Source organism: Juglans regia, chromosome 3 (genome assembly GCF_001411555.2).
Source record: "Juglans regia cultivar Chandler chromosome 3, Walnut 2.0, whole genome shotgun sequence".
NCBI classification, from domain to species: Eukaryota; Viridiplantae; Streptophyta; class Magnoliopsida; order Fagales; family Juglandaceae; genus Juglans; species Juglans regia.
In genome coordinates, this window is record NC_049903.1 from 2,133,852 (window position 1) to 2,159,767 (window position 25,916).

Genomic DNA, 25,916 nt, shown 5'->3' on the forward strand with positions numbered 1-25,916 from the left:
GTGGAACGATCAAAGATGGCCTATGGTGTTGCTTTGTTTTTTTTTCCCCAACCAATTCAACCTACCTTTCTTTTTCTAGTCAATTTTTTAATGGAAGGAACATATATACATGGCACATGAAACGTTAAAATCAATATCAAAAGGATATAAACACACAAACAAGAGCAAGAAACAGCCAATTACTGTAAGAAAATCAATGTCAATTAGTTATCCTTTTCCTACTTTTGGCATTTCAAGCTTAATTCACTCGGATGCTGTGAGCTGAGGCCGTAAGCCATGAGCCAAATTGAGAGCATAACCATGCATGGTTTCAGGCGAGGCTAACAGTGTTGAAAAGGTAAAGAGGAATATTACTGTAATGATGAATAAAACGAAAGAAATGTTGGATACTCTGTAATTAGGTCCCTGGAGTCCAGTGGTAACAGAAAAGAGAAGGTGGTGAAATAGAAAATAAGATCAAAGATCTGCAGGTTGCCAACAGGGTTCCCATAATTTTTTTTTTAATAGGTTAGGTAAAATAAATTAATAAATTTCAACTATTCAATAGAAAACTGAGTAAATGCAAAGAGGTATAACACTACAAAATGAGCAAAAGAATCAGTCTCTCCCCACTCGATCCGAAGCCTGGCTGACCTTTACAACAGTATGCCTTTCAAATTTTGTGAAGAAAGATCAAATATTAGCTAAAGAAAAATATTACCTACCGACTCTTTGTTGGTTTGTCATTTGGGATTAGGTATTAATCTTAAAGAGATATACTTATGTTACTTTGTGGGCCCTTCTGTCCAAAACAGTGTCTTGCATCATAGCCACAAACTCGTTATAATCAATGCGCCCATCCTGTAAAAAATGCCAAAAAGAAAATTTATAATAATAACAATAGGGTTGGGGAAGAATAAATTAGAACAGACAATTGGCAGGGAAAGTCATTTACGTTATCTTGGTCAACTTCACGTATTATATCTTCTAGGTGAACATCTTCCAAGCCAAACCGGTCACACGCCTGTTGGAGTTCATCTGGAGTGATGTATCCACTCCCATCTTTGTCAAAGTATGAAAAGGCTGCGTACAAATGATCCTCTCTCTGTACCTTGTTTAGATGTAGCATTGCTGCTATGAACTCGCCATAGTCTATGGTACCACTATTGTCGATATCTGCCTGAGATTTTGCAAGAAAAAGGTGGTTTGATCAAACAAAATAGAAATTAAGATACTAAAATCGCTAAGAACTTCATTGACCCAAAGCAAAAACAAAGAAGTCTGTTTATTTGTATGTATGAATGATTAGTGCATGCTCTTCACACCCAGGACAAGTTACCCTAATTTGGGTCATTGTCGGCTAGATGAACTCAACACGAACAGAGTAAGGACAGTGACACTTTCCAACCCCAAAAATAATAGGTACTAATCATTATAATTTTTTTAAACTAATCATTATAACTTGTTTGCAAATAGATCTTATCTTAAAATTATCATTTCATCTCATCCCATTTCCTTCCTAAACATAATTCAAATATAAAATTTTTAACCTAATTATTATAACTTTTCCAAACTTTTAAACAAAAAATAAAAAACAATTCAACATTTTCAAATCCCCAAACAAAAATAATATTATAAAACTATATTCTAACAATATTTTAACTTTATAATATTTTTTATTCAACTTTTTTGCTTCTTTTTCAAAATCTAAAAAATACTCAACTAAAACTATTTAACTATTATTCACAAATTATTTTATTACTATTCATAAAATTTTTATCTCATCTTATTCCCCGAATCCTAAAAGATGAGCAGGGGATGCTTACTAAGTAAGGTCGGCAATCTTTGACATCACCTGCCAACCTAACATGGACTTGACACAAAAATAATAGTACAATTGAATTAACCCGATTGATAATTGTGTATGTACGTAATCCGCAGGTTGATCCAAATGACCCATTTTACCACTAAAACAGCTAAAAACTTATCAGGTCGGGTAGGGCCTGTTCACCCTGGATGTCAAACATGTTGTGTTGAGCGAGTCTAGTTCATGTCAATATGCCTGATATGTTCAGTTATCTGGACTGGGTTGGGTTCACTCATATATGACCAGACCTTGACTGAACTCGACACCAATCCATTCACTCGACACAAACTGTCAACCTTATTTTTAGGGACTATATGCTACATGCACAAATAAAACTCTAAATGTGCACTTAAATAGCACTTACCGCTTGCATTAATCCACTAATTTCAGAATCCTTGAGATCACATCCCACTCTTTGTAAACCAGTTTTTAGTTCCTCAAGAGTGATTTGTCCACTTTTATCTGTGTCTAACATGTTGAACATTTCCTTCAAACCGGCAATTTCCTCTTCAGAGAGGCTTTCAGCGATGACCTACAAAATAGAGATCACAATAATGTTTAAACAGCATTTAAATATTTATAAAGTCTTTTCCTTTTTATAAATCAACTAGGAGAGGTTTGGATTCAGAGATGAGTTGAAATGGTTTGTGAATAGTAGAATAAAAGTTGAATTATTTATTATATTTGGTGTAGAAATTTGAAAAAGTTGTTTTGGGATTTGAAAAAGTTGAATTGTTTATTATATTTTGTGTGGGAATTTGAGAAAGTTGTAATGATGAGATGAGATGAGTTGAGGTGGATTTTGAATCCAAACCTCTCCTAAGGCCTCGTTTGTTTTCACAATCATTCTCATCTCATCTCATCATTATAACTTTCTCAAATTTTCACACAAAATAAAATAAACAATTCAACATTTTCAAATCAACAAAAATATTATTAAAAAAATATATTCTAACAATATTTTATTCAATTTTAAACTTTTATTTCAACTCATCTCGTCTGCGAAAATAAACGAGACCTAAAGATAAAAACCAAGACGTTTCTACTAAAAAAGTATAAATATTCAACAAAAGATATATTTTTGCACTTTTGCACAATGGGTCATTTCCAGGCAACCAAACTAGTACTATATGCATCATGAGATACACACTATGGGCGTTTATATGAAATAGCGTTCCAAAATTGCATTTACAACAATGTGCTATCCCTAAATTTTAGAGTTGAAGGATGAAAATACTCACTCTGATGGCCATTTTCTTTAACTTATTCATGGCAGAGAATTGCTTCAAGCGAGTTAGTACAGCAGGATCAAGAGGCTTATCAGGTGCAACACCATCAACCTGAACCCAAGGGTGGCCTGCAGAGGAACAAAAGTACTACTTAGTGGACTACTATGCCTTATGATAAAAGAAAAACAGAAAAAAAATTGGTGTCAGGTGTCAAGAGTTTAAATCATTATAAAACTGATGCTGAGATTGGCAGCATATTGACCAAGGTCTTCTTTTGTAATATTTAGTTGCTTGACAAATATGCTAGTCATAAATCTTCAAATAATATACCTAGAATATGTTAGATGGCCTTTTGATTATCCTTTATGCTCCTAACTTTTAGAAATAGGAGAGTAATGAGCCACCTTCCCGCCATGAGTTATCCAAGCCAGATGGGATGTGATTAATATAGAGGACAGGGATTCTTTACAGATTGTTGCTGCCATGGTCAAAGATGGCAGCCAGATAGGATGTGATTTTTCTTTACAATTTTTTGTTTGCTTTTTGGACTTTAAGTGATGATGTCGTTGTGAACAGAACAAATAAACCTTCCCTAAATTATAGTCAATCAATACAAAGACTTGGTCTATCCTATGTTACCCGATGATGGCATGGAAACAACCCCCCCCCACAAGTTGTAGTTTTTCTATTTTCAGCTGAAAGGATAAATTTGCTAAATTGGTAAAAACAGATGGACATTTGCTTCTACCGTTCATGTTGGAACAAAAACAACATAATATATCCAAACTCAAATGACATCCAAAATAATACCATGCAGTATATCCGCACCATTTCATTAAATATGAAGGACTACCAATTATGAATCTCTAACAAAGTAATAAACAACTTGATAGTAAAGTCAGTAAAGTTTGATTACAACATAATAACAAGATCCAAGTCATTAAGCTATGCATACTCACAAAGAACTTCGTGGGCTTTCAGCCGCTTCTTGGGATCTCTTATAAGCATTCTTCGAACCAGATCCTTTGCACTATCTGATATGCTAGGCCATGGTTCTGATATAAAGTCAAGCTCTCCTTTTAGGACTTGCTCAAAAATTCCTTGCTCCGTCTCTGATATATAGCATAGAATACAATGAAATCAGATGTAATTGATCTATGCATACTAAATGCACATAGAATATGGAAAAGCTATGAACCATGATATTCTCACCATCCCAGAAAGGAGGGACACCACTTAATAAGATGTAAATGATCACCCCAGCACTCCAAACATCACATTCTGGACCATAATGCTTCCGCAACACTTCGGGGGCCACGTAATAAGGGCTTCCAACCACATCAGTGAAAGTTTCACCTAAAAGGATGAATTATGCTCCCAAGTTCAGACACAGAAAGGGACTCAATCTAAAGTCGTGTAGAGGAAAGCAATGAACGTCAACAAGTTTAAATTCAGTGACATCCCATGCTATCATAGGAAAAGAAACGCTTGGAATGTTCAACCACTCATGAAATTGAGTAAATTTCAAACATATTGATCGATATCAAAACTTCCTATCAGGCTCAGCTGACCTAAGAGGGCAACATAAATAGAAACATTATAAAACAAGCGCACATGTTCCACACCCCGTTCCCCAAAAAAAAAAAAAACTTTCACATTAGGTCTATTCATTAACTAGATGTTGATGGTTTGCAGCCTATACTTTTTGTTGTTAACTATTTGCGTGCCAAAATGAGGACTTAAGTTACTTGCCACCTTTTTTGGTAAGTTACTTGCCACCTTCACAGTATAATTATGCAAAGCCAGGCAAACTTTTTTTTTGCAATTACAACATCAGATAAACATAATAAAAGAATGTTTTTGATCGATTACTTGAATGATAGAGATAAACAACATATAACCAAAAAAAAATGTGTACCTGGCCGAAAGAACACCGAAAGCCCAAAGTCTATTGTTTTAAGTGCTGACTCCTCTTCCTGGTTGACAAAGAGAAAATTCTCTGGCTTCAAGTCCCGATGCATTACACCCAAAGAATGGCAGGCTTCCACGACACCAGCTATTATCCTTGCAAGCTCAGCTGCTTTTCTCTCTGTATAATGCCCCTTCTGTATGATCCTATCAAAAAGCTCCCCACCCGCACAAAGTTCCATGATAACATGAACTGCAACAGCATCCTCATAGGCACCCCCAATTTGTATCACATTGGGGTGACCAGCCAAGTGGTGCATTATCTGAATCTCCCTTCTAACATCCTCCACATCCTCCTCCGTAGTCAGTTTCCTCTTTGCAATAGATTTGCAAGCAAACTCTCTACTAGTTCCTTTCTCTAAGCACAGAAACGTCGTCCCAAACTGGCCTTGCCCGAGCTTTCGGCCTAAAGTATACTTCTCCTTTAGATTCTCCGTCTTCCTCCCCAACACAGATTCCATTTGAAGTCCTACACTCGAAGCCCGCTTCACATGAGTAGGTTTCTTGGGTTTCCCGCCATCCTCAGCCTTATTTCCCCCCTCTTTCACCTCTTGCTTGACGGGTTTCTCCGCTACCTCCTGCTTGACAGGTTTCTCCGCTACCTCCTGCTTTACGGGTTTCTCCGCTACCTCTTGCTTAACGAGTTTCTCCGGTACCTCTTGCTTAACGAGTTTCTCCGGTACCTCTTGCTTAACGAGTTTTTCAGGTTCTTGTGGTTTAGCTTGCTCATTGGCAATTTTCACCATCTCAGGAGGTGTGCTCTGAACTGGCGTTGGAGCATCGGAACCTTTAGGAGAAACGTGACCTACAGGAGCATGAGAGCCTTTAGAGGAATCGGGACCAGCACTTGACGCACATTTGCCGCTGGTTTCGGCAATGGGTGGGGGAAGACGATCCTCTGGTGGCCGAGTTCGCCAGACCGCAGCAGAAACAGATTGCAAGAATCCATTAGAACTAAGATTTGGACCTACGCATGTGTTCCCCATGAAAATATACCAATCTCTCAAGTCCTTAATAAATCCCTCTCTGGAATCCCCAACATCCTAATCGATCTTCCTCGTTAAAGCTAAATGCATTCAAGCTCCAGCCGTGTGATCAGATCAGAAACCTCGAACTAATTCACAACCCCAAAAAGGCATCTTTTTTGCTATAAAACCGTGCATTTGGAAACCCTAATTGCAATTGTCTTAGATCCAAATTCTCAAAAATTAAGAAAATCCAATCAAGCATTCAGAATGATTACAAAAGCATGATCGGGAAAAGGAACGAAAAAAGGTACGAAACCGATAGATAAGCTCGGGATAATGCAAAAAGTGTTATTATAAAACATAAATTACGAAAATGCGTGAATGGGAGAATACGTTCAAGGAGAGAAAGGAAACGGAGGAAAAAAGCGAGCAAGTGCAGGAAATGGACCTATTGGGATTGAAAGCAGGGAGCATAGTCGTTGTGGAGAAAAAGAAGAAGAAGACGTTGATCAAACGATCCGATGCCCCGTAATGGATTTGCTTCATTCAAAAAATGGAGGGGACGCCATGTCCAGGTTGTTTAGCAGAAAGAGAGGAGAGGTTGACGCTAAAAGGAAAAAGCAAACGATTAGAACGAAGGATAATGAGGAGTGCGTAGTGCGTATTATGGGTGATATGGGTGACATTAAACCATGCATTAAGCATGCATGTAACAGTACTTCCAAAAATATATATAATTATTTAATTATAATTGCATGCCAATTTTTTTAATAATTTTTAAAATATTTTACTCTTATTTATTGTTTTATTATTATTATTATTTTTTTAATTATTCAATTTTTTGTCTTACTGTTCGGTACTATTTAATAATTTTCATTATTATTCATTTCTATTCAATATTCTATCATTATAATTTTATTACTATTTACAGAATATCTAATAATATCTACTATCCAAACACAACCTTAATCACGGGTAATATGGTCATTATCAACCATTATTTCATATTTTACCATATTTCCTGTTCCATTTATATACCTTCATCTAATAAAATGATTTTCATATATTATTCAGTGTTTTTTAGAGGGAAAAATAAAATAAAAAAGAAGAATAGAAACAATGATTTCGCTTGTTTTAAACGACCCTTTTTTTAATGAAAAAAAATTAGAACTTGTAAAAGCTTTGGGTAAGGCCGCCCGGATATATTTAATTTAGTTATTAAATTGACAATTTCGTATCCTCCTTAAAAATTCTAATGTCATTCTTTCATGGGCCATAGCTTGTATTTAGTTTTCCATTTGAGATTAATTATTTTAATAACTACCCTCTATTTAAATACGCTGAAGAACCTTTCAATTATGAAAAGCACAAGTACAGCTAGCTAAAGAAGACCCAGTACCATTCTATCGTATGTGTCGGATTTGTCCTGCCTGCCATTTGACTCCAAATTAAAACATACAGAAGAGCCAAATGCCAGATTCTTTGAGAACGAACCTCTAGGACTGCTCCCAGTCAAGAAACATGTGAACCTCTAGGGCAGCCTCCCATTCCCTCTTAGGAAGCATACCCCTCTCCACCATTCTCTCTTGCATTTTATCTTTTCATAGTGGTAAGGACCTCTCCACGTAACTTGTATTTTAAATATGCTTTCAAGCATGTTTTATAAATCTCATGTATCTGTTTGCTTTTTAATTAATAGTATTTTTTTATCGAGAAAAAAAAATTACTTTTTTAAAGAACCGTATTATATAGAAGCTTCACACTTTGCACATTACGTAAAAATATGTTATTTTTTTTATCATCATATAAATTTTTAAATGATGTACAAAAGTGTATAGTTTATATTTAGAATTTTTCATTTTTAAAACATGATTGTCTCTTTTTTTCTGATCTTTAAGCCACCGCTTGTCTGCTATCATGGTCCCAAGTTGATTGGCTTTGCTTATGATACTGTCGCATATGCCCATAGAGCATGTGAACTTCAAAACTGAAGGTTTATTTAAATAATATTAGATATTCAATAAATATTATAAGATATACTCTACATATATTTCTTGTTAATTTAGACTTTAAAATTTGAATAATAATTTTAAGAATTTTGACTATGTTACATGAAGCTTATTAATTCTTTTTCTTAGGTAATCAATATGAACTAATTTTTTTCCCACCGGCAAGACGAATATTTTTGTTGATCCTATATGAGCTATAGTTTGTTTTTTAAGACTTATTTGAATAGTGAGATGAGGTAAGATAATTTTAGATAGTTGAATAAAATATTTTTATAATATTAATTAATTTTTAATATTATTATTATTTTAAATTTTAAAAAAACTATAATAATAAAATAAAATTATTTCCCTATTTAAATAAGCCCCAGTCATATTATCTGCCTATTGGTTTTTAATTCTGAAAGAAAAAGTACCTACTAGAGGAGAAAACTTGGTCCCATGTTGGAATGACGTACCTTGACTATGGCTGACTTCGTCTTTATCTTAATTGGTTGACTGACTTTTTCTTGCTATCCAACTTAAGATTTACCTGTTCAACTGCAAACGTACTTGGGGAAATGGAAAGTTATTTCTAGACAAACAGCTAGCCGGCATGCAAGATCTGCTCAGAAAAGAAATAATCATTATTAAAAGCTAGAAAGACCAATTCTAAGCAGACCAGATCATGATCATGTTTGGCCTTTTTCTCACCCAAATCACCAACGTACTCAGCCCATCTTGCCACGCTAGTACCAATATAAATACACGGGGTTTCTACTTTCTATAAGAAACCAAAACCAAAATTTCTATACTAGCAGCTTGTTCAATAGATATAGTACTCAACTTTTGCTCGTTAAATTGCCAGTTTAATTATTCATTTAAGGTGATAATATTTAATCAGATATAATATGAGCTCCCAAACAAGACAGCAGTTACAGGGTTCAAGGCCTGCACCTCTTGCAGTGAGCAAAAGTTCCACAAAGATAAAGAAGCCAATTCCAAGTACTACTACTAGTACTGGAAAAATCCGTTCTCCTGTTATAGTGTATTTGCAGTCTCCCAAGGTTATCCATGTAAGACCCGAGGATTTCATGGGTATGGTGCAACGGCTTACTGGGAAACAAGCATCGAGTAGTACTGTTGCTGCTGCTGCTGATTCTCATGATACAGCTTCTTACTCTTCTACCTCTTGTGTAAGACCGGCTGATGAAACCATGGGCATGGGAACTATCTCGAGTGATGGCAGCAAGAAGAAGCACTATAACAGTGGGGTAGAGTATGGCGTTGATCCATTTCTTGGAATATCTGCAACTTCTTCCTATTTTGCTGCATATTCTGAAGCTTTCTGGCCGGTCAACTTGGATGATCTCTAAGTTGAGTGACTTTGAGAGAAAGTTATATATAGATTAGGGACATTGTTCAGTACGTTAGAGACCAAATTTCTTGTAATTTCTTTTAGCCTAATTCTCGAAATGCAAGGCTCGATATATAAGTTTCATTGGAATCACAAAATTCATATATAGGATTACACACTCGCGCGCGCATATGTGTATATATATATCTATGGGTAAGCATTTGGTGCATTTTCTGCTTTGCAGCAACGTGTCTCTCCTGTTCCCTGGGTAGTTTATTTTTTAAAACCTTTTGAGTTATATATATAGACTGTGCAAAGGCGATCTGAATCCAAGTCGGAGCCATTTATAGCATATTATAGACTTGATCAGCTACTTAATTAATCTAATAAAGAGCCAAGAGGCCGAGGGAAAAAATGAAAAGAATAAAGAGGCAGGCAATTAAGAGCAACCGAAGCGGATCTAAACCGGTCAAGGCTCACCAGTTTCAGGTGATTTTCTCCGGCCGCCGACGCCAAGGCTCTGGTAGAGGCAGAAGGGAAGACCAAGCCAATTGGTGAGGCTCAAATCAGTCAAAGGAAGGTCGTTAGTTCAAAACCAGTACTCGATGTGACATCATGCAGTAAGATTTCGATCTCCGTTTCCCAGGCATGCATCTCCGTCGACGACGATTACTTAACGGCAGGCTTGCATGCATGTCTTTAGCTAGGGTCGCGGAAGCTGATCAGGGATATGGTGTAGGCCGGAGGTTTGCAGTTAAGAATAATTCAAGCGCCAAAGGGAATGTCGGGAGAAAGCATAACATGATAAACTGCAATTGTATATATACATATATATACACACACACACATACATACACTGGGGACTAGCTAGCATGATGCTGATCAGAGGATCGAGGTTTGCGAAGCAGTAATATTACTTTTGTCCGTAGACGTGAAAATTAATTAAGCGCTTAATTTTCTGCCAAATTAGTCATCGATGAGTAATACTCTCTGAAGATCAAGGAGGCTTGCTATCAACGCCCACTCTTCTAGCGATCTGTACTGCCGCATGATTCACGAAAGCTAATTAGAACAACAAAAGTACTGGAGACGACCGCTGCCTGTCCACCTCCTGAATCTCGATCGATTGCTCCCATGCATGCAGAGTAGTCGACCCAGTCAACAAGTAGTATTTTTGCCACCAAGAACCTCGTCAACCCTTCTGATTATACGTTGTATTAATCAAAACTATTTTTTAACTGTTACGTGATTTAGATGAGATGAGATAAGATATATTATTAAAATTTAAATAAAATATTATTTTTATTTTATAATTTATATAAATTAGATTATTTATTATATTTTATGTGAAAGTTTAAAAAAATTATAATAATAAAATGAGATGAATTTATATATCTAAACCGGACCTTAATACCCCCACCCCATGTCTAATCTCATAGGTATTACTTTTAGTTACTTGGTTTAATTATAGGCTTAGACGTTCTCTCATCTTCTTAATTATCCAAGCTGATGGCACCAAACGAAAGAGAGAGAACATATAAAATATGTTGAAAATATTTATTAATTATTTATATTATTCAAAAAATTCTCACAAGCAATAATAATTATTATAAAGACTAATTATTTTGTGTCTATCTCTTTAAAATTCAAGAAAAATTCGGAAAAGCTAGCTTTTTTCTTCCTTTGCAGCTGACATGAGGTTTCCTATAGTTTTACTCTTAATCATAGATAAATGATTTATGCAAATCTCAAATACATCACAAGCCTCACACAAACATTTGTAAGAAAATAGATCATCACACTTCACACTTTAAAAAATATAAAAAAATTATTATTTATTAATAAAACTTCATTTTTTATAAATGATTTATACAGAATTTATCTCTTTAAAATTTGAAAAATGATAGTTACAGTCGTGAGTGTGCAAGCGTCGCGCAATTACTTTGAAAAAAATGAATATATATGAGCTCACATGAAAAGAAAAATAATTTTTTAATAGTGAACATCACTTTTTTTTAAAATGACTGCACGACACTTACATACTCCACGACTATATGTAACATTACTCTTAAAACTTATACCTAACGTTAGTCTGAGCGATAACCTCCCGCTGGCATGATAGATTTTACCTCGCTAATCTGTCCATTAATTCAAACTTAGACCGAGCTTTTGAAGGTGTGCGCTTCATGTAAATAAGTCATGTAAAAGCAGATTTTTTTTAAAAAAATAATTCTCTATCGTATGATAACCTGTAATAAGAACCACCCTTTTTTTCTTAATTATCGAGTGTTTTAGACGTTAGTATTTCCATTATGTCCTGATCTATATTTGACATATATATTATATATGGAAGAAAGAAAAGCAGAAAATAAAAGAAACCCGCCTGTAATTAATATACACATATATATATAAATATATATTATTTTGGGGGTGTTTGGTGGTTTAAAAGCACAACATGGAGTAAGTTCTTTTCCCCCACGGAACAAGTACTGTATAGTTTTGACTGATTTTGTCTTACTAGCTAACTACGTACCTACTTTTGTGTAATTGTTCAACTATTGGTTAAGAAAATTATTTTCGAGACAAACAGCCGGCAAACGATACTAGATCATCAATCATTAAAAAACCAAGACTAATTCAAAGCTGACCATGATACATCGACTTTTTCCTCTTCTATAACCAAACTCCACTCTTATTCACTTCTTCTTTCCCCAGTATAAATACATCTGGGGTTCTTGTGTTAGATGAAAAGCCAAAAATCCGTACATAATCCCTGCAATTCAAGCTCAATCAGCCCCTCAGAAACAAAAAGACTTGTGATTATTCATTTGGTCAGAATCTTCATGATATGAGCTCCAAAACAAAAACGCAGTTGCAGGGTCCCGGGGCGCCTGCACTTCTTGCAGTCAGCAAAAGTTCCACAAAGATCATCAAGAAGCTGCCACCTCCAAGTCGAACTACCTCTCCAGTTATAATATATTTGCAACCTCCCAAGGTTATTCACGTTAGGCCAGAGGAATTTTTGAGTACAGTGCAACGGCTTACTGGGAATCAAAGAAGTACCTAGTTTTACTCCCTATTATTATAACATGGCGGTTATGGTGGAGACGCTGCAAAGCCAGGATGGAAGGTATGAAACAATTGACATGGTTTGGCTTTCTATTAAATATTGGTTGTCCTGGGTGGTTTTGAAATTTACGGGAAGGAATGTTATTAGTAAAAGTGATGCTGTTTTATTACAATCTTTAAATATTCCTCCTCCAAGAGTTGGTTTCCAAAAGGAGAAAGTTGTGAGATGGGTAAGATCAAAAAGTGGATGGTGTAAGCTTAATGTGGATGGTTGCTCGATGGATAACCCAGGGCTTTCAGGTGTGGGGGGAGTTCTCAGGGATCATGGTGGTAGTTTCATATTGGGATTTTGTGCCTCTATTGGATCCCGTACTAATACATATGCTGAGGTTATGGGTTTGTTGTATAGTTTGCGAAATGCTCGACAGATGGGACTCAATACTCTTGAGATTGAAATGGATTTTAAATTAATTATAGAGTGGATAGCATCTAGACGGTGTGGGTTGTGGTACCTTGAGGATTTTTGGAAGGAGATTTTGCGTTATCTTGATGATATTACTTTTACCTATAGACATATTTTCAAAAAATGTAATGTTGTTGTTGATAGCCTGACGAAGCTTGGTGCAACAGGGTGCAATACCACGTATTATTCAGTGCTTGACTTTCCAAGGGACACCAAAGATCTTTTAAGACTTGATAAAAATAATTTGTCGTATCTGAGACGACGAAGATAGTGCTGGATTTTTATTTTGTGTTTGGTATTTGTAGTAGGAGGTTTTGGATTTATTGGATTATGGCATAATGGGTTATTGATTATTTTCTATGGTATTCCTCCGTCACAAGTGAGGGTTTTATTAATAAAATTTGGAGATAGGCCACTCTTAAACATATGATTCTGTCTCCTTAAAAAAAAAAAAAAAAGTACCTAGTACTGCAAATTGCTGTTTTCGTCTCATCTGCCTCCTGTATGATTTTGGTGCATGGTACATGAAGCGCAAAAACTATACAATATTTCACATTAATTAAAAATGGATAAACAAGATTATTTCTTTTCCACAATCAATCCCATCTGTTATTTTTTCAACAAGACACGTGATCCAGTAATAGGACGATATATACATAGGCATGGGAATTACAAAAATCTCAATCTGGGTTGTCTCTCTGATCATTACTAATTTTTCTTTTCAAAATTTTCCTGCTTGAGAGTTCTAAACTGGTGCATTGAGTATATCCTCGATCTCGGATCTTAATGGTTTGTTTGGACCAGTCTACTGTACCAATATATTGTGTAACCAGCTCAAGATTGTTTTACAGATTGAATGGAGGTTAATAAAATTAATCATTGTAATTATTGGATGGCGGTTACAATTATTTAGCAGTACTTACCGAATTGATTTTGGTGGGTTTCCGGCCAGTTTTGAAACGGAACATACCTCAGTTGGGTTGAATATAGCTCTTGGAGCAGAGATCTAGCTTGAAAGCACCCACCTTCGAATTATATGTTATTGAATCCCAAAAGAAAATTTTCTTCTGCTGTGCCTTTTTTCTCTTCTGCTTATAGTTCCAGGGAAAGAAGTTTCGACAGCAGTACTCTTAAAACTGTTCATATAAATTGACCCGTTCTCTTTTTCCAGATACCGGTGTCATGCTTTGTACGTGTTTGGCCTCTTCAAGAAATCAAGTCTAAAACATTCAACAAATTTCTCCTGCAACGTATAAACCATGATATATAACAAACAGTATGATGCAAGACATCTAGGAAGCCTGTGGTGGGCTTATGGTTGGGTGAATAATCTTTTGAATTGGAGGGGGGGTGTCAAGGTTTCTGATTGAACTATGGGTTGAAATGGTCGAATTTCACGATGAAATAAACTGAAAACGAAGAAAAAAAACTTGTTGGACTTCTAGCAGAGCAGTAAACGACGTGCTTATAAGCTGGATACATCAAGGGCAGTTCAAGATATAAGAAATTTAAAAGGGCTCTGATTCAGGCTGTTTTAGGGGTGTGGAACACTTATTGATCAGGATCGCTCCCAATAATTAGTGTAATACCATAAGAACATGGACGTGCGGAGGTATCAATTAAGCACAATGACTGATTTGATTTTAAGACAAACTACATAAATTATATCTCCTCTTCCTCTTCCTCTTCCTCCGAACTTGCAGCAGAAACTAGAAAGGATACCACAAAACTAATAGACCATGATTGCAGTTTAATAGGGCCGGGGCTAACCATGTTCTGGTAAAGTAGTCGATGCAAATTAACACACTGAATAATAATCCATCGAATCAACGGGAGCACAGTTATGCCAATTTGTTTGTTTGGACCTTTTTCTTGTTTTTCACCATGGAAAATGTCAGAACATCTTACAAAAGACTATAGAACAGTTCAAATGCTGGATGAGAGGTTAAGGAGAGTCGTTTGCAAATCATGAAGAATTCTACGTTTTATTGATCGGCCTATCAAACTTTTATAATGCTTTTACGTCAGTTACAAAAGTAGTGTACACTCATTTTTTCTGAGACTTTTCTGTTCATTTTATAAGGTCATAATGCGTAGCTTTTAAGTAGGACAAGACGGTAAGTTTCGCCCATTGAACTTAAGAAACTGGACCCCATCATCCACGAGATCTAATTTCGGATGAGGGGAAAGAAAGGTCAGCCATCTCAGTCATTACACAGTAGGCGTCCTTTTGAGCCAATATTGCCAAAACATAGAAAGGAGAAGCAGCAGCAAATAGAGCAATTTATGTTTGCTGGACACGAAAAAAAGAGGATGCTATTCCCCCTTTTGAGAATTTTCGGCTTATTCAGAAATAATTGTACTAGTCCTTCAAGACGAAACTTCCTCACTATCTCATTGTTTTGGCAGGACAGAGAAGGAAAGCGCACGAAACCAGACGAGAAATACATCAAATGCAGCTGTAAGACAACTCCCTCTTCTTTTTTCTCTTTGGTGAAAAAAATAAGAAATCTAACATATCTACATCATATCTTATGTAGAAGAAGTCTCAACAAATCAGATAAAAATAATAGCCTTACAATGTAGTATGCCTCAACGCAAAGTAACGTGTTTGAATGCTAAAAGAATAAACTGCATAACTTGGATGGTAAATCATACGGGAGGATGCAATATACAGGAGGGGGCTGCCAAATAACAGTCTTAGAGCTTAATTCCAACTATACGAGAGCAAGCACGCCTACACCAAAAATCTATGTTTCACCATTCAACCAGTAAAATACAGCCAATCACAAGAAATGTAACAAAAGAATACCTCACAATTCAACCAATCTCGCAGCAACCAAGAATCCAGAGAAAAAGTAAGCAAAATCTAGTGGTCACGATCAAATGCATCACAAACATGAGGATAGACACCCATTGGATTCAAAAGTTGAGGAACGTGATTTTATACTTGCGTGCTTGTAAGACATCTCCATGGCCTTACACGGGGGGCCTTGTCCAAGAGCATTAGCAATCCTACACTGCTGCTTGACAGCCTACCCATGTACCTGCAATTACATTAGAAATGAGAAAAATAAGAGATCAAACCACTTTTATGAATCCAGACTTTAAATGCCACAGCCAAGAGGTAAAGTTCTCCAGTTAAAAAAAAGTCCCTTTTTTTATAGGTAAGATTTTATTAATATTCAAAGAAGTAAATGCATTGTCCAAGTACACAAGATGTTTACAAGAGAAACAACGGGATACAAGGAGATCATGAACATTATGCCCATTAAAATCAATAACTAATGCCCATAAGAATAATGTATTGAAGAATATAGATCTAAGTTCCTCCAACTAGCGTTCCTTGTCCTTAAAGCTTTGATCGTTTCTCCTTCCATAGCTAGTGCCCATGGGTGAAAAAATATGTTTTTCCTAGGATAATCACCAAATTGTTAACCTCTAAATAGACGGTGATCTTTTACCACAAAGAATTGTTTTCTCCCTTCTCGGGGATTTTTTTATTTATTTACTTTTAGTTTAAATTTTCCCCTGAATTCATTTTAAGGGCTATCATGTAACATATACCTCAACTTATAGTGGGGGTTTGCAGCTAAATTTTCATATAATTGAATAGAAAATGTAATTTAGAGCAACATATATAGCAGCATTGTCATCCATTAAAAAAAAGTACTCACTTGCTTCGACGAGATCTCTTTTTCCAGAAAACGAATGACACGATCCACTGAACACAATACAAGAAAATTATAACAAAATATAAGTGCAAAAGCTAAAAAACACATGCTGTAGAATGCTATCATGCTTCCGACTATAAAACAGCAAAGCCATTCTGACAAGTTTCAGATACAAATCTAAAGCAAAAAAAAGTCTTCAAGTTGTGGGGGGAATGATAGGCTTGCTCAGAAAAGCTCGTAGAAAATGATATGGCAATTCAGGTTTACCAAATAAAATCCTACCAACTATCGATTATAATACTACCTAAAGTGATAGGCTGAATGAACAGCAAGGAATAAGAAGAACAGAATAAACAAGAGCCATATTGTCACGATTGCAAATATAGTTCAACAGAAATTCAGAGTAGCTATGGTATTCACTGGGACAAAAGGAATAGTTAAGAGGTTTTATCGTAAGTACAATAACAATGGCAAAACAGTTGAGAGAAACAGAAACAGGTGAAGACGGATAAAGAAAGAAAAGAGAATTAAAAGAGAGAAGTCGTGAGATGCTTTTGATAAGCAGGAAACATTTATTAAATATCAAAGAGAGTGCTACCCGAGTACACAGGAAGTACACAAGAAATTACACCAAAACATCAATAGGAAAAAGAAGGTAAAATCCTGAAAACTAGGGACAGATGCACAAATATAAGCAGTCACCCAAATATACAGGCTTTTAAAGAAAAAGAGTCTTAAGCTCCCCCACATGGTAATGACTTTCATACTTCAAGATCTAGTTCAAGTGTGGATTGCAGAATGATTAAACTACTCATAAATATAGAACTGAAAAATATTAATAAAACATCACAAAAATAATGATGCGTGGAGAAACCAAAGAGACGAGTTAAAGACGCTGGAAATTATAGTAAAAAATGTATACTCTCATTGGTCAACACCAAAGGCAAAAAGTATCCGGAATTACCTTAAAAACTGATAAGAATGAAAAGCTTCCCAGAAGAGATGGCTTCTTCGAAGTCATTCGTCTTTCCGGTGACATTTCCTTGCACAAATGTTGAGCTATTTCTTTCAGTAGTACCACTTGAGCTTTGTCGGTACGCATAGAAATAATTGCCTGCCTCATTGATTCTCTGTCTGCCTCAAGTGCCTGAAGCCTCATGTAGAGCTTCTTAATATCAGGATCAGCACAATCAGCCTGATTCAAGGACATTGGAGTGGTTACATAATCTTCAGAAAACTCAACTCCAGCTTTAGTAAAACCATTATTTGGTGCTCCATTATGGATCGAGTCAATGGTATAAACTCTGTCACTCATGTTGTCATCTGCAATTTCAGATGCATTATCTAACTTTCTCAAATTAGAGTAATCCTCTATCTGTGAGACATCCTCTGATTTATTGAAACTGCTAATGGGCCTTAGATATTCTGCCGAAAAATCATTGGAAAATTTCCTGGAGTGTCTTGACAGCCTAGGAGAGTAACCAACTACCACCTTTTCTAGAATGCTCTTCGAACCAGAGGAATCCCCATCCAGCCGACTGTTGCTGGGACTTCTCTCCATCTGGTAGATTCTATTTTCCAAATTCTTCAACTGGTCTTTAGCGCGAGGGGTCTCACCAAATGCATATTTGTCGACATCTTCAACATCATTATCTTCCTCCAAAGGAGCTTGGGTCTCGTTTAGGTTGCATTTCAAAGGTGGGTATTCATACATGGGGAGTTCAATTTGGGCATCAAACTCCACCATGCTTGGATTATGGCTATGTCCACCCCTCTCCCTCTCCACCTCATCCTCCGAGAACCCATAACTCATCAGCCTATGCTTATAAGCCTGCACTTCACAAGTAAACGACTGAATGGCCTGCTCTCTCTTATACAACAAATCTTCCATTGCCACAAGCTCCTGCAGGTCATGTGCCATTTTCTCCTCAGCAAAACGCTTGAATTGTCGGGCCTCCATTTGGATCTCTGCCTTCTCCCTTTGCAACCTCAATATCATTGACATGGCCTCATTTGCAGCTGATGAGGACGCATTCCTCTCTTCCTCCAATTCCGTATGCAAATCCTGAATTGTTCCTTGTTGGCTACTAACCATCTCACGAAGCATAGCACATTCGTTCTCAATTTGAACCCGTGCATTTGAAAAGAAATCGAAGCCTGGAATGGAGAATCTGTCACCATCCTCAAACTCGTCACGCTTTCGTTTTACAGACCGAAGCCAATCCCGTGAAGAACTACTGATCAACGAGCAGCTACACCCACAATTACAGCATTTGACCAAATCTCTCGAAGAAGATGCTTCCAAATCCATAAACCAATTCGCATTCAACCTCAAATAAATTCCAAATAAAATCGCAACAATCGATCGGAATATTACAATATATCAAGAAACTAAAAGATAGAAAAAAAAATTATTTTTGTGGTCTCAAATCCTCCCTATCGAATTTAAATCCTCCGTAGCTATTCCTCCTCTTCTTCACCCCAACCGCCCGCTTTTGTTCCTCTCGACCAACAAATTCACATGAAAAACTCCTGAAAAAAGAAAGAACACAAAAATATGAAAGCCGAACGATTGAAGACTTCCAAAGGCTCTGCTTCCTTCGACCAAAAATATTTGAGAATTTACACGGGAAAGTATACCTGTATTCAAGGAATTAAAAAACGTCTTATTTCACGAAAGTAATCGACGAGGCATGATAAATTTCACCCAAGTCGCAGGGAAAACAAAAAAAAAAAAAGAAAATACAAGCATTCCATAGAAAGCCACTTTCCGCTAACAAGTTTCCGAATTAAACCAACAGAGGCCGGCAGAAAGAAATGCAGAGGGGGAATACCTTTAAACGGCTTGAAGAACCAAAGCAGAGGAATTCGTCGTCGTCAAGAGCTGAAAATGGAGGGTGAATTGTTTTTACCGGGAAAATATCTTTCTTAAAAAATGGATCCGGTGAAGACGTATCAGCAAAACAGCCAAACAAACAAACGCCTGGAGAGATTTTCCCCCGCTTTCTTAGGAAACAAAAGAAAACACGAGGGAAAACACCGAGAAGGAAAGATGTTTGGAGGAGGGAAGGAAATTCGAAGAGGAGAGAGAATTTGAACCCTAGATTTTTTTTTTTTTTTTTTTTTCCTTGTTACCTTAATTGGATTTGTTTTGTTTTATTCGCTACGTTATTTCTCGATTTTCGTGATCTTCTCGATATGCCGGGGGGTGGGGAGAGAGAGGACTCAGAGGAGGGAGGAGTCAGAGAAAGAGGGAAGGAGGGAGAGGGAGCGATTGACGGTTGTGATGTGTGTAATAATGATCTGGTGGATGAAAAATCGTCGGAGCCTACAACGAATAACAGCGTGTTTTTACTTTTTCTTTTTCCCTTCTGGCTTTTGTTTTTGCTTTTTTGGAGTTTTTTGTTGTGAACAGGTAGATAAGGAACCGAGGCAACTGGTCCCTACACCAATAGAACTATTCCACCTAATTTTATATTTTTGACCACTTTTGCTCTTCTCTATTTTGGTTCTCTCTGCTATTATAATATTGTATTAAATAGCACCATCGATTTGGGTGATTTGTCCAGTTCTGCTCTTCCTGCAGCTGTGGTATTTTTATCCAAATTTTTGTGGGTTAATTATTATAATTTTTTAAAATTTTTATATAAAATATAATAAATAATTTAATTTTTTTAATTTTAAAATAAATAAATATTAAAAAATTATATTATAATAATATTTTATTTAATTTTTAATAAAACAACTCTCATCTAAACGGTATAACAAACCTTTTGAATCTTTTTTCCTTTTCTTTTTCCTGCTGCAGGTTGCAATTTGGAATTGGCACTTCATCAAATTATTTTATAAAAATATCTTTAATTTAAATCAGAATTGAAAATTGTAAATATTTTTCTTATTTTCTTGTTTGAAAATCTTGTAGAAATTGAAAACATTGAGTCTGGTTTGCTTTTTTTTTAATTTTAAAATAAAAATAATATTAAAATATCTATTCTAATAATATTTTATTTTATTTTTTAATTTTAATCTTTACTTATCTTATTCTTAAAAACAAACAAGACCTTAACCGTTCGGGATGGCTAAGTGGCAAAATGTATGGGCTGTAATTTACCAAATAGAACTTGAAAAATATTAAATGATCTGTATCTTCATGGCTATAATCCCTATCTGGGACTACTTACAAGAACAGTGCTGTCATGACTAATAAAAGTAGTATTGTGTCACTAAAAATCAACAAGTTGCAATAATTGCTTAGCTCTGCTCTCAGGATTTTTTTTTCCCATAATCAGCTCATTCTTTGGAGCTAGCTCACTTCATTCACTGGTCACCTCTTCCATTAATTTAGATTCATACTCTTAATTATCATGCGTTTCACAACATTTACACTTCAAAATTATTGAAATGATGCATTAGAATATTAAATTATCATGTAGTTATAATGCAATAAGATCAAACCCTTTTTTGGTTCAATGCAATTATAGGCCTTCTAGATAATTCATGGTCATAAATTACCATCAAATCCCTCCCTCCCCCAACCCCACCTAACCTCTTTCGTGGGGGGGATTGTTATCTGATTGGGAGACTTCTTTGAGGATTGGTCCTCCTTTATTTATTGGTCGCACGTGCTCTGCTACTTCATGCAGTTCTAGTCAAGACAGAGCAAAGGAGCAACAATGGGAGAGGAAAAAAGGAAGACACATGTTGGAAATTTAATAATTGTTCAGTACCACTTTATCATCTAACTATTTTGAAAAATAATAGTTCTATTCGAATAATTATTTTTAAAAAAATGTAAATATATATGAGATTTATATAAAAAATAAAATAAAATTAATTTTTTAATAATATATTTTATTTTTTTTCAAAACGATTGTATGGTATTTACACACTTCACGACTACATATAATATTATTTAATTACTTTATAGGCTATTAATTAAAAACAAATGATAAAAGATAATTTTTTTGCAATTATTATCCAAGTCTTTTATATTAAAAAATGATTTATCTAAATTTAAAGTGCTTAAATTTCGTGCTATTTTGAAATTAGCTTATATAAGTATTAATTAGCAAACATGTGTAGTGTTTGGATAACTCAATAGGAAAATGCTACATGCCCCGCTGGGCTGTAGGCTTGTAGCATTTTTTTATGTGTTTTTTTTAGTTTTTTTTTTTTATATAGATCTTTTTAAATATTTTAAAAAATAAAATTAAAATTAAAATATTATTAAACAATTTAAAAAAAGAAAAAAAAATAAATTAATGAAATGTTGCTCGGCCTTAATTTGAAACTTGAGTAAAGAGTAGATCTTTTCTTTTTTTTTGGGTGGTTAAAGATAAAGAAAGGAATTCCCACTTTCCTTTCTTTATCTTTATTTGATGTAACTACTTGAGTCGGATGAAAAGAAACTTTCACGTCCGATTTTGAAGGGAGATATCCTATAGGATCCTACCCAAATTTTTCTTTTGCTAAACCCATAGCTAAAAAACCTACTATCTTACGATTACGAGTTTCTTAATTACGAAGTAGAATAAAAAATAATTTTTTTTTAACTTTCTGATTAAGGAAGTATTTTTTAATTATATTTTAAATTTATTTTATTTTTTAAAAATATTTAAAAGTGTAAAAAAAATCTATATAAAAAATAAATTAAAAAAATACACATAGAAAAGTATATGCTAATCTCAACAGGAGCCCCCAGAGGGGCTGTAGCATGACCATTTTAAATATTTTAAAAAAATCATAATATTATTAAAAAATATTTTCTTAATCATGAAGTAAAATAAAAATTTATAAAAAATATTTTTTTATAATTTTTTATTTTACTTCACGATTAAGAAAATATTTTTTAATATATATTTTTTTACTTTCTGATTAAGAAAGTATTGATATTTTAAATTTATTTTAAAATTTTAAAATATTAAAAAATCTATATAAAAAAATTATTGAAACAAAACACATATAAAATAATACATGCTGGGGGCTCTTGCTAGGCTGTAGCATTTTTTTATATGTCTTTTTTAGTTTTTTTTATATAGATATTTTTAATAATTTTTAATATTTTAAAAAATAAAATAAAAATTATAATATTATTAAAAAATATTTTCTTAGTTACGAAGTAGAATAAAAAATAATATTTAATGATTTTTTTTAACTTTCTGATTAAGGAAGTGTTTTTTAATGATATTTTAAATTTATTTTATTTTTTAAAAATATTTAAAAGTGTAAAAAAAATCTATATAAAAAATAAATTAAAAAAAATACACATAAAAAAATATATGTTAAGTCCAACGGGAGCCCCCAACGGGGCTGTAGCATGATCATTTTAAATATTTAAAAAAAATCATAATATTATTAAGAAAGTATTTTTTAATATATTTTTTTTTACTTTCTGATTTATGTGTTTTTTTTTTTAGTTTTTTTTTATATAGATATTTTTAATAATTTTAAATATTTTAAAAAATAAAATAAAAAATATAATATTATTAAAAAATATTTTCTTAATAACGAAGTAGAATAAAAAATAATATTTAATGATTTTTTTTTTTTACTTTCTGATTAAGGAAGTGTTTTTTAATGATATTTTAAATTTATCTTGAACTCCTAAAAATACTATTGATATAATCATTGATATTAGGATTTATAATATGATATAAAAAGGAAAATGATTTAGTCAAAATTTTTTATTCATATGCTGCTTGTGATAATATGATGATCTGCTTTGTACGATAATCCTATCTGAAGTTGGTCATATTTTATTACTTATTATGCATCTCACAGCATTTAATGGTAGACAACTAGACATATTACAGTGCACGTTGCCCTAACTAGTTAGCTTATATAAGTATTAACTAGCAAACATGTGTAGTGTTTGGATAACTCAATAATGAAAGTCGAATTGGATTGATTTGGGATCTATAAACCGTACAAATTAGAAGAAAATAAAACATATGATTTCGACCCTACAACTTTTTTCGAAAAAATAAAAGTGGTTGACATAGCTATGATGATTATGCACTTGATTTGAGAGATGTGGACATGATTGGTCCCATTTTTCATTACTTTTAGTGTGGGAATTGGTAATCGGAGATGATTGGAATAAAGTTATCAAAACATTCTGTTGGAGAGATGATTATAATTCAATCAAAATAAAAAATAAAACTCGTCAAAATATCAGAATCCACTTTTATTCCCAAGATTAAGGTTGATAAGGCAAGCAGTCTTTGCATGGTGAAGAAACGACTCCCAAGTGTAAGAAAGGGATAGTTTAAGGCCCAGTCTAGAGTGCATACCCAGAGCCCACCATGCTTGCAGAAGAGTACACACAATGGAGCTTTGCAGATTAGGAAAACCATTTTGTTGGGCCACAAGCCTACAATTTCGGTAAGATGACAATATCAACCTACTTTTCATGGATCCCATATTTGGAAGAGAAATTAATTATAAAAAAATATAGCTAATTTTTAAAAAGTGTAAAAAAAAATTATGATTTTTTAGTATGACCCACTTTTTTTACAAATAGCCTATAAAATTTATCTATTTGAGATTTGTATTTAGCATTATTCTCGAACATATAAATGGTTAGCACTTTCGACCGTTTATAATAAAGTTTTAAACTAATGAGTATATTATATTATAAAATTTTTATAACTATAAAGTAAATATAATGTACTATGTTAAATTATATTTGAGAATCTAACACTTATAGATCCGTAACCATTATCGGCAATCATCCAATTTATACCAGGTGCGATACTGAATTTTTGGCACTCATAGAACGTTGGATAAGCTTTTTTTTTTCAAAATAAAATCACGATCTTTTAATGAGTTCTACTTATAAATCTATAAATCCAAATTATTATTTTGTATGGTTTGGAGATTCTATCATGCTCGTATTAACTATATTTAGAATTTGATGTTTATTAGAGAGTATAATAGTAAATATAAACTGTATACAGATTAATTGTATTTATAAGAGAGAAATGTTTTGGGTCCCGAATGTGTTTTTTTTTTATTACTTAGTAATTAAGGAAGTGTTTTTTAATAGTGTTGTGAATTTTTTTATTTTTTTAAAAATGTTTATGATTTTATGATGATTAAAAAAATACATGAAAAAAAAAAGAAAAGAAAAAGAAAAAAAGTGAAATGTGCTTTTCGGGACAACTATTTGGAATATTTTTTTGGGAAGTGTAGTGCTGCTCTTCATAAAATGAAACATGTTGGGATAAACTGGTTATCAAAAACTAATTTGAAGTATAATAGCGGAAACAAATAAAAGAAAATATGACAATCACACAAAAAAGGCCAAGGTTTAAATGGTTTGGCTCAATATGAGCCTAGGTCCACTGGAGGGGTCGGTCTCACTAAAGTGACTATAAACATAGATGGAGTACTCGAGATCAATCACAAAATCCTCAATTCCGAAACTCCAACACACCCAATAAACTTTGAGATTCTCACAAGATGACACTTTTCTCTCTCTACTGTAAGTGTACGGTTGCCTCAAATGCCAAAAGTATCAAATACAATTGAAACCGTTTGTATTTATACTTAAACAGTGTGGAGCTAAAAAATAGAACATTCGCTCGAGTGGAGTATCGATCGGTGCTCAAGCGACATAGACACCACTCAAGCAAGAAGTCTGTAGAGGCGGTTATTCAACATAATTCAAGCCACCTATCAACAAATTTCCACCTTGACTTGAATTTCATCAAACCTAACAAAATCCATTAACCAAATAATCGACCCCTTCCACCAAATCCCCTAAGAAAATCACAAACCCCAAACACCAATCAAGTCCAAACAAGATTTGAACTTGTATACTAGAACTGGTGTTGTCATCATATTTGTTGGATTCTTAGTAGTAGTAATTTTCTGAATTTCTAACACACATTTTGTAACAACCTCCCGAATAAAATGATACCTGACATCAATGTGCTTTATTCCTTCATGATATATTTGATTTTTGGTTAAATGTATTGCACTTGGCTATAAAAAAACACTAAGATTCCATCTTGTTGTAGTCCCAAAGCACTAATCAGACCTTTCAGCCAAATGGCTTCCTTAACAGTCTCTGCTGCTGCCATATATTCTGCTTTTGTAGTTGATAAAGTAACTGTAGATTGTAATGTTATTTTCCAACTAATAGCGGAACCACACTAAGTGAAAACATACAAAGTCAATGATCTTCTCTTATCTAAGTCCTCAGCATAATCAGAATCAACATAGCCAACAACCCTTGAACTGAAAACAGTTTTCCTATAAAAAATTAAGTCAAAATTCGAAATCCCTCTCAAATACTTGAGTATCCATTTCACAGCCTGCCAATGAGTCTTACCCGGATTAACCATGTATATG

The 25,916-nt window shown here is 34.2% G+C and overlaps 2 protein-coding genes across 3 annotated transcripts; both read right to left on the bottom strand.

Moving 5' to 3' along the window:
• Positions 1–508: 508 nt before the first annotated feature.
• On the bottom strand, positions 509–6,630 carry LOC109011896 (calcium-dependent protein kinase 20-like). Its single transcript, XM_035688976.1, is given in 8 exon segments — positions 509–792; positions 795–840; positions 935–1,159; positions 2,211–2,378; positions 3,088–3,203; positions 4,035–4,187; positions 4,288–4,431; positions 4,994–6,630. Coding segments are annotated over 8 exon segments (1,935 nt in total). The 5' UTR covers positions 6,030–6,630; the 3' UTR covers positions 509–745.
• An 8,717-nt stretch (positions 6,631–15,347) lies between these two features.
• On the bottom strand, positions 15,348–19,902 carry LOC109011897 (myosin-binding protein 7-like). Of its 2 annotated transcripts, XR_001999392.2 has the most exons (5): positions 19,394–19,902; positions 17,524–19,091; positions 16,563–16,609; positions 15,698–15,932; positions 15,348–15,622 (listed from the first exon to the last, which is right to left on the bottom strand). XR_001999392.2 is itself a non-coding variant. In XM_018993268.2 (4 exons), the coding sequence occupies exons 2-4, from the start codon at positions 18,868–18,870 to the stop codon at positions 15,830–15,832; spliced, it is 1,497 nt and encodes a 498-aa protein (XP_018848813.1). In that variant the 5' UTR covers positions 18,871–19,091; positions 19,394–19,902; the 3' UTR covers positions 15,348–15,829. The 2 variants fall into 2 exon arrangements, 1 of the variants encoding a protein (XP_018848813.1); XM_018993268.2 differs by having other exon boundaries at positions 15,348–15,932.
• Positions 19,903–25,916: the final 6,014 nt, after the last annotated feature.